The sequence below is a fragment of the Trachemys scripta genome, chromosome 4 (assembly GCF_013100865.1).
Source record: "Trachemys scripta elegans isolate TJP31775 chromosome 4, CAS_Tse_1.0, whole genome shotgun sequence".
NCBI lineage: Eukaryota > Metazoa > Chordata > Testudines > Emydidae > Trachemys > Trachemys scripta.
In genome coordinates, this window is record NC_048301.1 from 136,177,353 (window position 1) to 136,191,255 (window position 13,903).

At 50.4% G+C, this 13,903-nt stretch overlaps 1 protein-coding gene across 1 annotated transcript; it reads left to right on the plus strand.

The window, feature by feature from the left end:
- The first annotated feature begins 4,674 nt into the window (after positions 1–4,674).
- LOC117876674 (homeobox protein SIX6-like) lies at positions 4,675–11,990 on the plus strand. The gene is made up of 4 exons (XM_034768964.1): positions 4,675–5,071; positions 8,096–8,779; positions 9,188–9,351; positions 10,625–11,990. The coding sequence occupies exons 2-4, from the start codon at positions 8,429–8,431 to the stop codon at positions 10,776–10,778; spliced, it is 669 nt and encodes a 222-aa protein (XP_034624855.1). The 5' UTR covers positions 4,675–5,071; positions 8,096–8,428; the 3' UTR covers positions 10,779–11,990.
- The last annotated feature ends 1,913 nt before the right edge of the window (positions 11,991–13,903 follow it).

Here is a 13,903-nt window from a genome sequence, read left to right on the forward strand (position 1 = left end):
CTCTGGGGTCAAAACAATGAATTGAGGGGAAATATAAGGGGAAGCAAAAAGACATGTTGCTATCCATTTCTGAGGGAACAGGACAGCGCTTTTTGTATCCATGAAAGTTGTATCCTAGCCCTTGGCACTGGTGATCCTATTGGGATCCAGAAAGTGGGCGGGCGGAAGCTCGCCCACTCCTAAATAACCCTCCTGCAGCCTATTAGAAGTGAGTTATACTCTTGTTTAATCTCTAACCATATCTGTTTCTACCACTCTGACTCAATATGACTTGAATCTCTATCTTTATTAATAAACATCTCTTTGTTTTTTCATAAGTAGAGCTCAGTGCTGTAATATTAAGCGAAGTGTGAATTCTTAGTTGGATTAAAAGGATTAAAAAGTCTCCCTGCATATGCAAGGGAGCAGGCACCTGACCCAAAGGGCCAATGGGAAGGCTAGAACTTTTTAAAATTTGGAAAAAAACTTCTCCTTTGTCTGTCTGTGTTGTTCTCCCAGAGAGTAGAGTCAGGGTTGGAATTATGCTGTAAAAAGCCTTGGGCCAGGTATGTAAAATCACTACATCATACCTAGAAACTACTCATTTGAATATGAGATATGTAAGTAGATCAGGAAATGTCTAGGAAGATGCAATTAGGTCTATCTCTTTTATTTCTTTAAAAGAACTGGGCCATGTCTGCTCCAAGAATGTCACTTGCACACCACAGGAAGGTTGGTGTTTCACACTCATGTGGCACTATATATTCACCTACATGGCATAGGGAAGCACAGAACCTGCCCTGGGGGCTGCAGATCTAAATATAGGAGGCCCTGCCTGAGTCTTCAACTGCCTGAAGCAACAACTGGGAGAAGTGCAAATTGGCTTGTTTCCTCAATGGAACAATAGTTCTGAACCCTAATGATAACAAACTGCTTTGTCATGAGGGTGTAAAATGTACTGATGCTAGAGCCCAATCAATGCTGCAGGCTGATGCCCAATTCAACAGAACCCCTGTTTTTTCAAAATGATCTTACATGTTTGTGAACTCCCACCATTTGCTATGGGTCACAGGCCTTCTCTGCAAATGGCTTACCCCATAGCTCCCACCATGGCCTTTCAGTCTCTGATGGTCCCGTTTTCACTAAGAACCCTGGCTGCACCTGGCTTTCCTAGAGTCACTCTGCTCTAAGAGCCAGCTCAGCTAAAGGAAACTAAGGGGGCAGCTGGAGCACATCATTCCTCACACCACAGGCACATTCTTCTGGTCAGGTTACTAGAAACCCAGCAACTGTAGACCAGGCCCCTTGGCCTAACATGAGAAGTTGTGCCAATGGCATATAACATGGACTGTTTTGTTAGAACAGAAGCCTGGGAATCAGAACTCCGGGGTTCTATCCCCAGCATTGAGAGGGGAGTGGATTCTAGTAGTTAGAAGTGGGTGGGGAGATGGCAGCCAGGGCTCCTGAGTTCCTTTTCTGTTTGGGGGAGAGGTGGACTGGAGCTGCTCTCAGACAGGCCTGGCAGCTCAGCTGGGTGAACAGGTGTTACTTATTTAACACAGTGCAGGAATCCTAAGTGGTTGATCAGCAAGGCTGTTGTCACCCTAATCCCTTAAGGCTCATCAATTCCTGCTTGGCTGCGAGCAGCTTGCAGCTCTGATCCTGAGAAAGGCTATTTAACACAGCTGCTGCTTTGGCTCTGACTCCTAACAGCACTCTGGCCAGCAAAGCCACCCCACACACACAGCTCTGCCACTCCCCTCATTGCCACAGCTGCCCCCAGCCAGGGGGCAGCATAGGTAGGGCCTGAAGTGTCCCTCCCAACAAACCCCTCTGGAACTGAGAGAACAAAAAGGGTGGATGTAACCATAGGGTTACCATATTTCAACAAGCAAAAAAGAGGACGGGAGGAGCCCCGCCCCCGTCCTGCCCTAGCCCCGCCCCTGCCCCTCCCACTTTCCGCCCCCCTCAGAACCCCCAACCCTCCCCCTGTTCCTTGTCCCCTGACTGCCCCCTCCTGGGACCCCTGCCCCTAACTGCCCCCCAGGACTCCACCCCCTACCTAAGCTTCCCTGCCTCTTGCCCCCTGACTGCCCCCTCCTGAGATCTCCCCCCATCCTAACTGGCCCCCTAGGACCCTACCTGTACCCTGATTGCCCCAACCCTTATCCACACCCCCACCCCCACCCCCAGACAGACCCCTGGGACTCCCACGCCCCATCCAACCACTCCCCACCCCCTGACAGTCCCCCCCGAACTCCCGACCCATCTAAACCCCTCTGCTCCCTATCCCCTGACTGCTCCGATCCCTCTCCCCATCCCTGCCCCCTGACAGCCCCCCCCAGAACTCCCAAACACCCCCTCCGCTCATTGTCCCCTGACTGCCCCCTCCTGGGACCCCTGCTCCTAACTGCCCTCCTGAACACCACCCCCTACCTAAGCCTCCCTGTTCCTTGTCCCCTAACTGCCCCCTCCTAAGACCCCCCCCAAACTGCCCCCCAGGACCCTACCCCCTACCTGTACCCTGACTGCCCCAAACCTTCTCCACCCCCCCAAAAAGCCCCCTGTCTCTTGACTGCCCCCTCCAAAATCTCCCTGCCCCTTCTCCTGCCCCCTGGCCCCCTTACCCCACCGCTCAGAACATGGTGTTGGGCTCTGTGCGGAGCCGGACACGTGGCTGCGCTCCCCAGTGCAACACACAACCCGGTCCCTGCCCCTGCACAGTGCTGCCGGAGCGGGGCGCTGGGCTGCAGGGGAGGAGGAGCTGCCGAGGCCCGATGCAAACGGCCCGGCAGGCCGGCCGGCTCAGAAGGGAGGGAGGAGGAGAGGGAGGAGGAGCTCTACAGCTGCTCTGGAGTCCAGCCCTGCAAGCTGCAGGGGGAAGGACTCTGGCTGCCAGAGCCCCATGCGAGCGGCTGACTTTCCTGCAGCCCTCCCAGCCGCGCCTCGCTCTGCATGGGAGGGAAATCCCGGACATTTTTAGTGATTTACAAGTTCCCTCCCCCGGACGCTATTTTTAACACAAAAAGGAGGACATGTCCGGGTAAATTACGAATGGTAACCCTATGTAACCAGGACAGAGCAACATGCTTAAACTGCAGGGCACAGCCCTGGGGCAAACTGTAAGACCAGAGGGACTACTGTGATCATCTAGTCTGACCTCCTGCATAACACAGGCCATGGGACTTCCCTGAATTAATTCCTATTTGAACTACAGCAGATAATTTAAAAAACAGCCAATCTGGATTTAAAAATTGCCAGTGATGGAAATCTACCATGAGCCTAGTTAATTACCTTCATTGTTACAAATTTGTACTTTATTTCTAGTCTGAATTTGTCTAGTTTCAGTTTCATCCATTGGATCTGGTTATACCTTTTTCTGCTAGACTGAAGAGACCTAGATAAATTTCTGTTCTCCATGTAGGTACTGTGATCAAGTCACCCCTAACCTTCTTTCTGTTATGCTCCTTGAATCCATCACTGTAAGGCTCCTTGAATCCATCACTGTAAGGCATGTTTTCTAATCATTCTCATGGCTCTTCTCTGAACCCTCTCCAGTTTACCAACATCCTTCTGGAATTGTGGGCACCAGAACTGGACACAGGATTCAGCAATGAACATAAGGACAACCATGGTCAGACCAATGGTTAATCCCACCCAGTATCTTGCCTTCCAACAGTGGCTGGTGCCAGGTGCTTCAGAGAGAATGAACAGAACAGAACAGGGCAATTTATAGAGTGATCCATCCCTTGTCATCCAGTCTCAGATCCCTGCAGTCAGAGGCTTAGGGATACCCAGATCATGGGGTTGTGTCCCTGATTATCTTGGCTAATAGCCATTGATGGACCTAGCCTCCATGAACTTTCTAGTTTGTTTAACTCAGTTATACTTTTGGCTAGTGGTTGCATCAGTGCCAAATACAGAACAAATATAACCTCCATACTCCTGTTTTGGACTGGGAGTGCAGTGAAGGGAACAGGAGATGTGACTGATTTAGTTGGGGTTTGGTCCTGCTTTGAGCAGGGGGGTTGGACTAGATGACCTCCTGAGGTCCCTTCCAACCCTGATATTCTATGAATGGTGGGTTTGTGATTTGGGGTGGGGGCTGGTATTGCAAGGATGAAGGGGACCAGGGACAGGAGTATAGTGAGGGGGTGGTGGGCAGAGTGTAGATGAATGTAGTGGGGCTATGGGTGCAGGAGTAGATAAGTGTGGCAGAGTGGGGGCTGGAAACAGGGGGTATACCAGTGTGGTGGGGTGGCGGATGGGGTAGATGATAGCAGAGTGGTGGTGGACATGGAGTAGACGAGTGTGACTGTGGAGTAGAGTGGGTGGCAGGGGTAGATAAACAGTGTGTGTGTGGGGGGGGTGGAGTTGGAGGCAGGGAGTCCATAAGCAGCGGGGTGGAGGATGGGGGATAGATGATTATGGCAAGGGGGGTAGATGAGTGTGGTGGGGGCAAGGAGTAAAGGAGCGGGATGGATAAATGTGGTGGGGGTCACGGTGGCCAGGGTAAATAAGCAGGGTAGTAGATGAGCATGGCGGGGATGGGATGGTTGCAGAGGATAGATGAGCATGGTGGGGTGGAGGGCAGGGGGGAACATTTAGGTCACACATACTAATTAGAGAGGAGCAAAGAAGGTGGGGGCACCGTTCTTCGGATTATCCCTCCCTTCATCATAGGCCCCACACCCCACTGCCAGATGTGGGTTTCCGCCACATACACCCCCGTCATCAGCCTCACTCTGCACCCAATGTCCACCCGAAGTGCCCGGAATCTGGCCCTCCCCCCAGGCCGGGGGTGACTCTGAATTGACCCCGGAGAAACTGAACTCCCGCCGTGTTCATTCAGCTGCCTCCTCCGCCAGCCCCGCATTCGCACTCGCCTTCCCGTCCTCTGCCAGCCAGCGAGACGCCAGGTCTGCGCGAAACTCGCAGGCAGAGCGATTAGCCGCCGCTGCAGGGCACAGAGCATAGAAACCTCCCGGCTTCCGCTCATCGCAGAGCATCGCCGGGGCTCGGTGGGGGAGCGCAGCGTCCTTCAGCTTTCACCCCTGAGCCTCCACCTGGAGAAACTCAACAGCTGCCGCAGGTAACTCCCGGACTTACTGACCTTCTCTTCCAGCTTTTAGTAGTGGGGGTGCTGAAGCCCCGAGCCCTGTCCGTGTCTTGCTCCCCTCAGCTGGGATTGGGCGCACAGGAGGGGAAGGGGGACCCGGACAGGGGTAAGGGCCGGGGGCCCAGGCGTGGGCTACAGCCGGGACTCCGGGCGCGGAGCCCCTTGTGAAACTTGGGGGGTGCTACAGCACCCCCAGTTCTTGCGTCTATCCTTCCAGCGGAAGGGGGCCATCGAGTGTGTGCATTCAGGGGCGCAGGTTCATCTCACCCCTTCACTGCTGCCGTCCCACCCCCGCCCCCCGCCTATGAGCTCCTTTCCCTGCCAGGTTTTGACCTTCGCGACTCTGAGTTTAGTCTATTTCGGGGACATTTTCCTTCAACCCCCATCACTTTTTCAGCTAAAAGATTCTTAAAGGGGGATTTTTGTTCTGAAAGGACCTGACAATTGAACAAATCAACAACTAACGAATTTCCTTCATGCTGAGTTATTTGTAAATCTCTGCAGTGGGTTGCCACTACACCTCTCCTGGTAGCATAACTCCAGTGCTCAGTAATAACCATTAACTCGAATAACGTCCTCGTTATTCCAGCGCTTTGGAAATGGAAGGGATTTTGTCATTCCATGGCTATTAACCCTTCCATCGGTTTGTGATACATTGCTGGAAAGCTGACATGCATGTATAATTTTATTAATGAAATGCATTCATGCTGTTATTTTTTTAAGTAAAGGCATTTATTATTTTTTAATTTGGATGAAAGTTTGCAACATGGTTGAGGTTTATGATTCCTCGTGCACTTTGGATCCTGTAAGGAAGTTCAGCTCTCTTTACTAGCAACTGGTGAGCCAGATGTCTTAAAAAAATTATTAGCAGAATGCAAATATTTTATCAGATACTGGAGGGACAGGAACAATCTTAGACTGACAGGGACCTAGAAAGACAGAGGAAATAGACAGGGGAAGAGACGGAAAGCAGGCAGAGACACAAGACAGTGTCATCCACAATTGGATAAACAAATAGCGTTAGATTGGGGATATACTTTTAAAGTTGCTAACTATTTTATCTTGTGTGAATTTTTCCAGCAAAGATCTTCCTACATCCTTTAAAAAGATGTTACCTCTGATCTGAATGTAGAGGGGCTATTGGTTTGATAAAGGCTCCAGCTGATCCCAGGGACCCAGCATGCTAGTCTGTCTGTCTATCTATCTATCTCTATCAGACACCAAACACACCCATCTTTTGCTTTCTTGCTCTCTCTCACCATTCTTTTTTCTAATTTTTGGAAACAAGTTTGACAACTGATAGAAAGCCCCCCGCATTATTATCAATAAATCCTATGTTTTTTCTGTAATATAATTAGAATTTTTTTAAGTTAAAGATTTGCCAAAGCAATCCATATTCCACTGGATCCACAATAAATAAAGCAATAATAAAGCAACAAATTGCAGCCCAGATTGTTACTTTGTTCTGATCTAAAAGTCTAGATAGACAGATAGATGCTGTCATGTTTACAGGTTAGCCACAGTCGGGTCACCCTGCTTGCATCCCATCATGTGTTTAGTCTCTTGCCCTTACTCGTCTTGGGGTGCGAATCTCACAATTCTCCCACACTTAACCTGAGATCTGGGTACAATCCCTGTCTGTGTCAAACCCTTCTTACTGAGCAGGTCCACCTGGCTGTCACCAGTGCATCCTCTTAAATCCAGCTACCATATTCAGCAGCAGAAACAAAACTTTGGAGAAAATTTATGTAACCCTTCTGCCCTGTTTATTAGGGTGGATAGATAGACATGTATTTGTAGTGAATTTTGGGCACCTCATCGCTGAGCAAAAAAAAAACAAAAAACCCAGCAGTTTGGCATTCCCTGGAAGTTTGCACCCCAGGCAAACTGCCCTCCTTGTCCACCCATAGAACTGGCCCTGTAGATGAGTATTGGATGTATAGCTGTATATTGGGGGGGATGGATGGATAGATACATGTTGGATGAATAACTGTATATTGGGGAGGGTGGATAGGTAGATCATATTTTAAATTCTCTTTATTAAAACTCCTAGTTATTCACTATTATGGATTGGATTGTCAGATTGTCACCATCCTCTTTGAAGTGTGGACCCCAAAGCCGGATGCAGGACTCATTGTTAGTCTGACTAAGGTCATATCCCAAGGGAGCCCACCTCTCTGCTCCTTCTTAATCTCTCTCTCACCATATCGCACTAGGAGTCCCTGGTCTGCTGGTTCTCATTGGGGCTCCTGAGTCCTTAGGGCCAAGAAATGGTCCCCAATCCATATGTCTTATTTATATTCTCAGTGCCTAGCTGGATGGCCTGGCATCTGGTCCCCTTTCTAACCATCTCAAACCAATCCACCTTTAGCACATGACCAGTGAGTTGTTTTCTCTGGGTGCCTGACTGGGCCAGCAGAGTCAGCCACTCAAAACCACATGAGATTGGCTTCAAACCAAGATTTTAAAAAGTAATTCACATTGGCTTCTTTCTTTGCTTTCTGCTTTGTGACCCTTCAGGTGGGGCTGGGGGTTGTCTCCAGCCTTTGTGGGGAAGGAGCAGGGATCACATCTCCAGCCTTCTTGAGGGGCAGGGATCTGGTTTCAGCCTCCCTGGGGAGTTAGGGTGGGCATAGATCACATCAACAACTTTCCGGGGGGGGGGGGGACAAGAGTTTGAGTCTCCAGCCTTCAGGGGAGGTGGGGGTCATGTCCCCAGCCTTCTCTCCACAACCAGAAAGGTTAGAAAGTGCCTTTTCCCTCATGGAGGCTGTGATTCTCCCACAGTCTGAGGAACTGAGGCTTTAAGGGAATCAGCAAAGCTGGTGAGTCTGGAGGTCAAACCCCAGAACTGCCATCTCATCTGGCTGAGCCAGGTGGCCCTCCATGGCACTGCCCAGGGCAGAGGGAGAGGGGGTGGGACTGATGCAAAGCTCTGCCTGGTTACTGAGTAGTGGCACTAACGTAATTTCTGTTATTTCTCTCTCTCCTCCTCAGTTTGTCCAGTTCCCTCTGGCTGCCTCCTATAGGCCTCTCCCAACCCCCTGCCCTGTTCCACACTCCCCTCAATCCTCTGTCCTGTCCCTCTCTGTTCCTCACACCCCAATCCCAGACCCATAGCCCTCTGTCCCATACTCGGATTGCTTGTCCCATTCCTCTCATTCCAGCCCTATACAAACCTGCTTCATCCCCCCTCCATCTCATATTCCCATCCCAATCCCCTGCCCTGTTACTCCGTTCTTGCTCTATACACCTCCTGCCCTTTACCTCTCCATCCCATAGTCAACCCTACACCATTCTCCGCCCTGGTCCCATCTCCCTACTGGCCCGATGCCACTACCACCACCTGGTCTGTCATTCTTCCCCCCAGGGCAGGTGGCCCGAGTCTGTGAGGTCCTGCAGGAGAGTGGGGAGTTCGAGCGTCTGGCACGGTTCCTTTGGGCCTTGCCACCTACCCTTGCCCACAGGTGCCACCAGGCCCCTCCATGGGTGCCGGCCTGCCCTGAGCTGGAGCTGCTAGACCCCCACACCTCAGCCCTGCTGGCACCCTATTTCAGCCAGGCCTCACCCTGTGGGGCCCCAGGGACCTTGGGGGGCCTGGACCAGTACCCATCATGCAGGAGACTATCATTCTCAGCCTTCCCCAACAGCAACATCCAGCACAAGGCCAGCAGCTTCAAGGTGAGCAGGGCATCGGGTGGTGGGGTAGGAGAGGAAAAGGGTCATGAGCAGTAGACTGACAGTCCCTTGGTGAGAGAATAGACTGTAGGGGACAATCCCCCACCCCCAGGGAATAGACTGTGGGCCATGATTAAATAGACTGTTGGGGACAACTCTGTCCCCCACCCCCAAGAGGAATGCTCTGTAGGGCAATCCCACCTCCTCCTCAGGTGGGACAGACTGGAGGAGATGATCCTGTCTCCCACAACCACTGCCCAGTGAAAGATTGCAGTGGATGCTGCTGCCCACCAGGATGGTGAATGCTCTATGTATGGCTGGGGAGGCTCATCAGGGTGGGGCATAAGGGTCTCCCTGCTGACCCCCTTCCCATGCTGATATCTGTCCCACTGCCCTTCTTTTTTTCCCCAGGAGAAGACACGGAACCTGCTGCGGGAATGGTACCTGCAGGACCCCTACCCCAACCCCTCCCGCAAGCGCCACCTGGCCCATGCCACTGGCCTTACCCCCACCCAGGTGGGGAACTGGTTCAAGAACCGCCGACAGCGGGACCGTGCTGCCTCAGCCAAGAAAAGGTGAGAGGCCTGAACCTCCCCAGGATCCAAGATGGTGCCTGCCTCAGCCTGCAGCACACAGGCCAAGTGGGACTGGATGGGATACATGGAATATGCAAGGAGTGGGGCTGGGGGAATAAGGGGTCCTGTGCTGCAGAGAGTGGAGTGGGGTGCTCAGTAGAAGGCACCGTGCTGCTGGGAGCGAGTGGGCCAGTAGAGTGTGCTGTGCTGCAAGGATCATGGTGGAGGCTCAGTATGGGTTGCTGCTCTTCAGAGATTGGAATGGGGTGTCAGTAGAGGGCGCCATGGTTCAGGAAGAGGGGCAGGGGCTGAATAGGGGGCATCATGCTGCATGGAGTCAAGTGGCAGGGGTGCAGAAGAACAGAGGTTATCAACCTTTTTCTTTCTGAGGTCCCCTCAACACACTATAAAAACTCCAGGGCCCAGTGGGAGAGAGGGGGAAATCGGGGCTCCAGGACAAGCCTGGGTCCTCAGGCATAGGCATAGGCATAGTTTGACTTCTGTTGTGGTGGGGACAGGGGCTGGCGGGGCTTGGGCCATGTCCGTACAGTGGGGTCCAGGAAGGCAGTGCCACCTCCACCCTCTGACTCACCACAGCAGGCCACCCAGCCTGTCTGGTTGTGGGTGATGTGGGTTCAGCTCAAAAAGTTTGAAAACTGCTCAGAGTACAGGGAGGGGATAGCTCAGGGCTGTGTGTGTGTGGGTCCCCCTGCCTGGGCGGCTCTTACTGGCTGCGTGAGCTGAGTAGCCTCTGCAACCTCAGGCACCAGCAGCAGACAGGAGAATGCCGTGGCTGCCTGCTCCATGAAACCAGCCGGAGCAGCAGCTGCCCCTTGCTTATTGGAGAAAAGGTTGTCAACCTATTTCCCACGCTGTGAGGGCTGGTCCAGGAGTGCCTCATGTCTGGCACATGGGATCAGGACACTTGGGTTTTATTCCTTCCTCTGCCAGAGACCTTGTGCAACTCTCTACATCTCTTGGTGCCTGTTTGTTGTCTGTGCAGGGTCCAGAACAATGAGGGCCTGATCTCAGTCAGAGTCTGCAATCTAGGTTGGGGGTCTGTGCAGCATCCAGCACAATGGGTCCCTGATCTTGGATAGGGTCTGGACAATATCTGGCACAAAAGAGGCCCTGATCTTGGACAGGGTCTCTTTGCATGACCATAGCATGGTACTAATAACTTGCAGGGAGGGTGTCTGCTGGGAGAGGGATTACTATAATTGATTGGGGCTTTTAATTCTCTAGTTGCGTTATTAATTGCCCCCCAACCCAGACTCCAGAAAGATTCATCATCCCAGCCTCCCGGGGCTGAGAGTCAAGACATCATAGGCCTGAGTGACACCCCATCTGTGCAGGAGCACAGCAGCGCCCTCAGCAGGCAGACGTATCCTACCTCAACCATCAGTGACAGCAAGAGCAGCCTATGAACAGCAGAGACCTGCACCTGGCCAGGGGTGGGCAGTAGTCATTGATTTCCCCACCCCCCCACCATCCCCCTTGGATGACATGGAAGGATGTAACCTGCAGGGGGATCCAGCTAGAAGCCACAGGACAAGGATTACCTGTGTAAGCAAAGGCTGAATGAGCTCTCCTCTGACATCTAGCAATGAGCCAAGATGAAAAGATTTCAGGAACAGATTGTATTTGCATAAACATACCTACTCTTTCTAGGTGCACAGCATGATGGAGCTGCTTTGCCAAAGCAATCAGTTTTTGCTGGTGTTGGGTTACAAATCACTTTATTGAATGCAGGGATAATGATATGTTGTTATCCTAATTATATGAGTAAATGGCAGCAGAACTATACTTAGCCTGCTCTGATTGAGCGGCTCACCCTAAACTGAATCTCACTCACTATGCAGGGATGCCAAAGCCTAGGGCAGAAAAGAGAGGGTAAGAGTGAGCGTTCATGTCTGGGGGTGTGGGGTCTCATTAGGGAGTCCTAGGTATTATTTGTAACTGTTCTCTCTAGTGTTTAAAAATCACTGATAACTAGATGCTGAGCGTTAGAGCTGGGGAATGGTAGTGAGGCACTGAAAGAAACTGCAAAGCCTGCCCTAGAAGTGAGGTTCCTCCCATCTCTTAAAATCACTGAGAGCTGTTTTAAGTGGTAGAACCTCAGAATGTGATATTATAGCAGAGAAATGGCAGTTGCAGTGGGTAGTCCTGGCCCAGTGAACACTAGCAACAATGAGCCACTTGCAATGGTGCACACAAACAGAGGCAGTGCTCAACACTTTTGGGGTGAACTCATGTGAACACACCTCTGAACTATGGGTCTTTGCTGATCGAGGACAGTAACTGTGAATAGGGTACACTGGGGAGAGTGGTGTGTTTTTACATTGCAAGATGAGAAACTGAAGCAAAGAGCAATGCCCAGTGTACTCTGAGATGGGTGTTTGCTCATGGTCATATGCTTTTGAATTGTGGTGTTTTCCCAAATTAATGCTGGGTTCCTTTTCCCATTTTACTAAAAATTTTCTTTGTTGTACACAGACTCAATGCCTGCAAGTCTGCCTCTTAGAGATGCCCAGGGGTGATGTCTAATTTTCCCAGATTACTGGGTGGAGGTGCGACGGGTTGGATCATAGACACCAGAGAGGGGAGGGATAGCTCAGTGGTTTGAGCATTGGCCTGCTAAACCCAGGGTTGTGAGTTCAATCCTTGAGGGGGCCACTTAGGGATCCGGGGCAAAATCAGTACTTGGTCCTGCTAGTGAAGGCAGGGGGCTGGACTCAATGACCTTTCAAGGTCCCTTCCACTTCTAGGAGATGGGATATCTCCATTAATTATTATTAACCCTCTTGGGAACTTCCACCCAATGTGCCATGACTACTTTTACCCCTACCTTCCCTGCCAGCTTGGGGCCCCAGCACCCTGTCTTGCTGAGCCAGACAGTTCCATCTGCTTCAACACAGACCCAGGGTCTGAATTACTTGCCCCAAAGCTGCAGGTTTACCTGAAAGCAGCTAACAGAAGTGTTCCTGTTCTTAACACTCAGATGCCCAACTTCCAATGGGGTCTAAACCCAAATAAATCCATTTTACCCTGTATAAAGCTTATACAGGGTAAACTCATAAATTGTTTGCCCTCTATAACACTGATAGAGAGATATGCAGTTGTTTGCTCCCCCAGGTATTAATACACACTGAGTTAATTAATAAGTAGAAAGTGATTTTATTAAATACAGAAAGTAGGATTTAAGTGGTTTCCAAGTAGTAACAGACAGAACAAAGTAAGTTACCAAGCAAAATAAAATAAAATGCGCAAATCTATGTCTAATCAAACTGAATACAATCTGAACAGCTGGTGCTACAGGGAATTAAGTTAATGGGGAAGGAAAATAATTTGTTATGAGAGAACTGGACTTGACATGACCACAGCCATCTTGTGTATGACTTTAGCATAACCTTGTATGCCTCACCAGTTCCAGAATGCTCCCTTTTATAGACTATTCTTCTTTTAGCCTGGGTCCAGCAATTACTCACACCCCTTGCAGTCATTGCCCTTTGTTCCAGTTTTTTTCAAGTATTCTGGGGGGTGGAGATGCTCTCTCTTTAGCCAGCTGAAGACAAAATGAAGGGGTCTCTGAGGGGTTTAAATAGACTTTCTCTTATGGGTGACGACCCACTCCTCCTTCCTATGCAAAGTCCAGCTCCAAGATGGAGTTTAGGAGTCACCTGGGCAAGTCACATGTCCACGCATGACTCTCATTTTTTACAGGTAGCATCCATTGTTTACATGCTACCTTGAACATCCTCAAGTAGACTTTTTATGTGGATTGGAGCATTCCAAGATCCATTGTCCTTTGTGTTTCTTGATTAGGTACTTAATTTCAACATTCCTTTCTCCAGGAACTGACCAAATGCTCTACTAAGGTTATTTAGAAATTAAGCCAGTACACAGCCAACATTCATAACATGCATAACTTCGAATACAAAAATGATACATGCATACAAATAGGATTAATACATTCAGTAGATCATAACCTTTGAGATAAGTTATATGGCATATGTAGCATAAAACACATTCTAAGCATATTTCCATAAAGCCTTTTGGGAGATACCATCACAGGGGGTTCAAGCTATTTCTGTTTTGTATTATTAAGAGGCACCCCTAGATATTGAACCTGGACCTTGTTGCTGCTGACTCCACCTGACAGAAGGGTTAATCCTGAGTGGGAAAGATATGATTTTTACCCCCATCTGAGGGGTGGGTGAGGGTAGGGCAGCAGTGCTGAGCTACCGAGCAGGCCCCTCTCCATTGCCCTCTCCCAGCATTCACTGGGGCCCAGAGAAACCTATCCCTCAGGGAGCCTGCACTGTCCTGTCCCAGCATGCATTGGGGCTCAGCAGCGGGTACAGATGTAGAGGCACTGGGGCTCACCAGGCCCTGATTCAGGAATCTAACCTGCTATCCTCACAGTCTGAACAGCTGGTGCTACAGGGAACTAAGTTAATGGTGAAGGAAAATATTTGTTTTGAGAGAACTGGACTTGACATGACCACAGCCATCTTGTGTATGACTTTAGCATAACCTTGTAAGTTGGAAA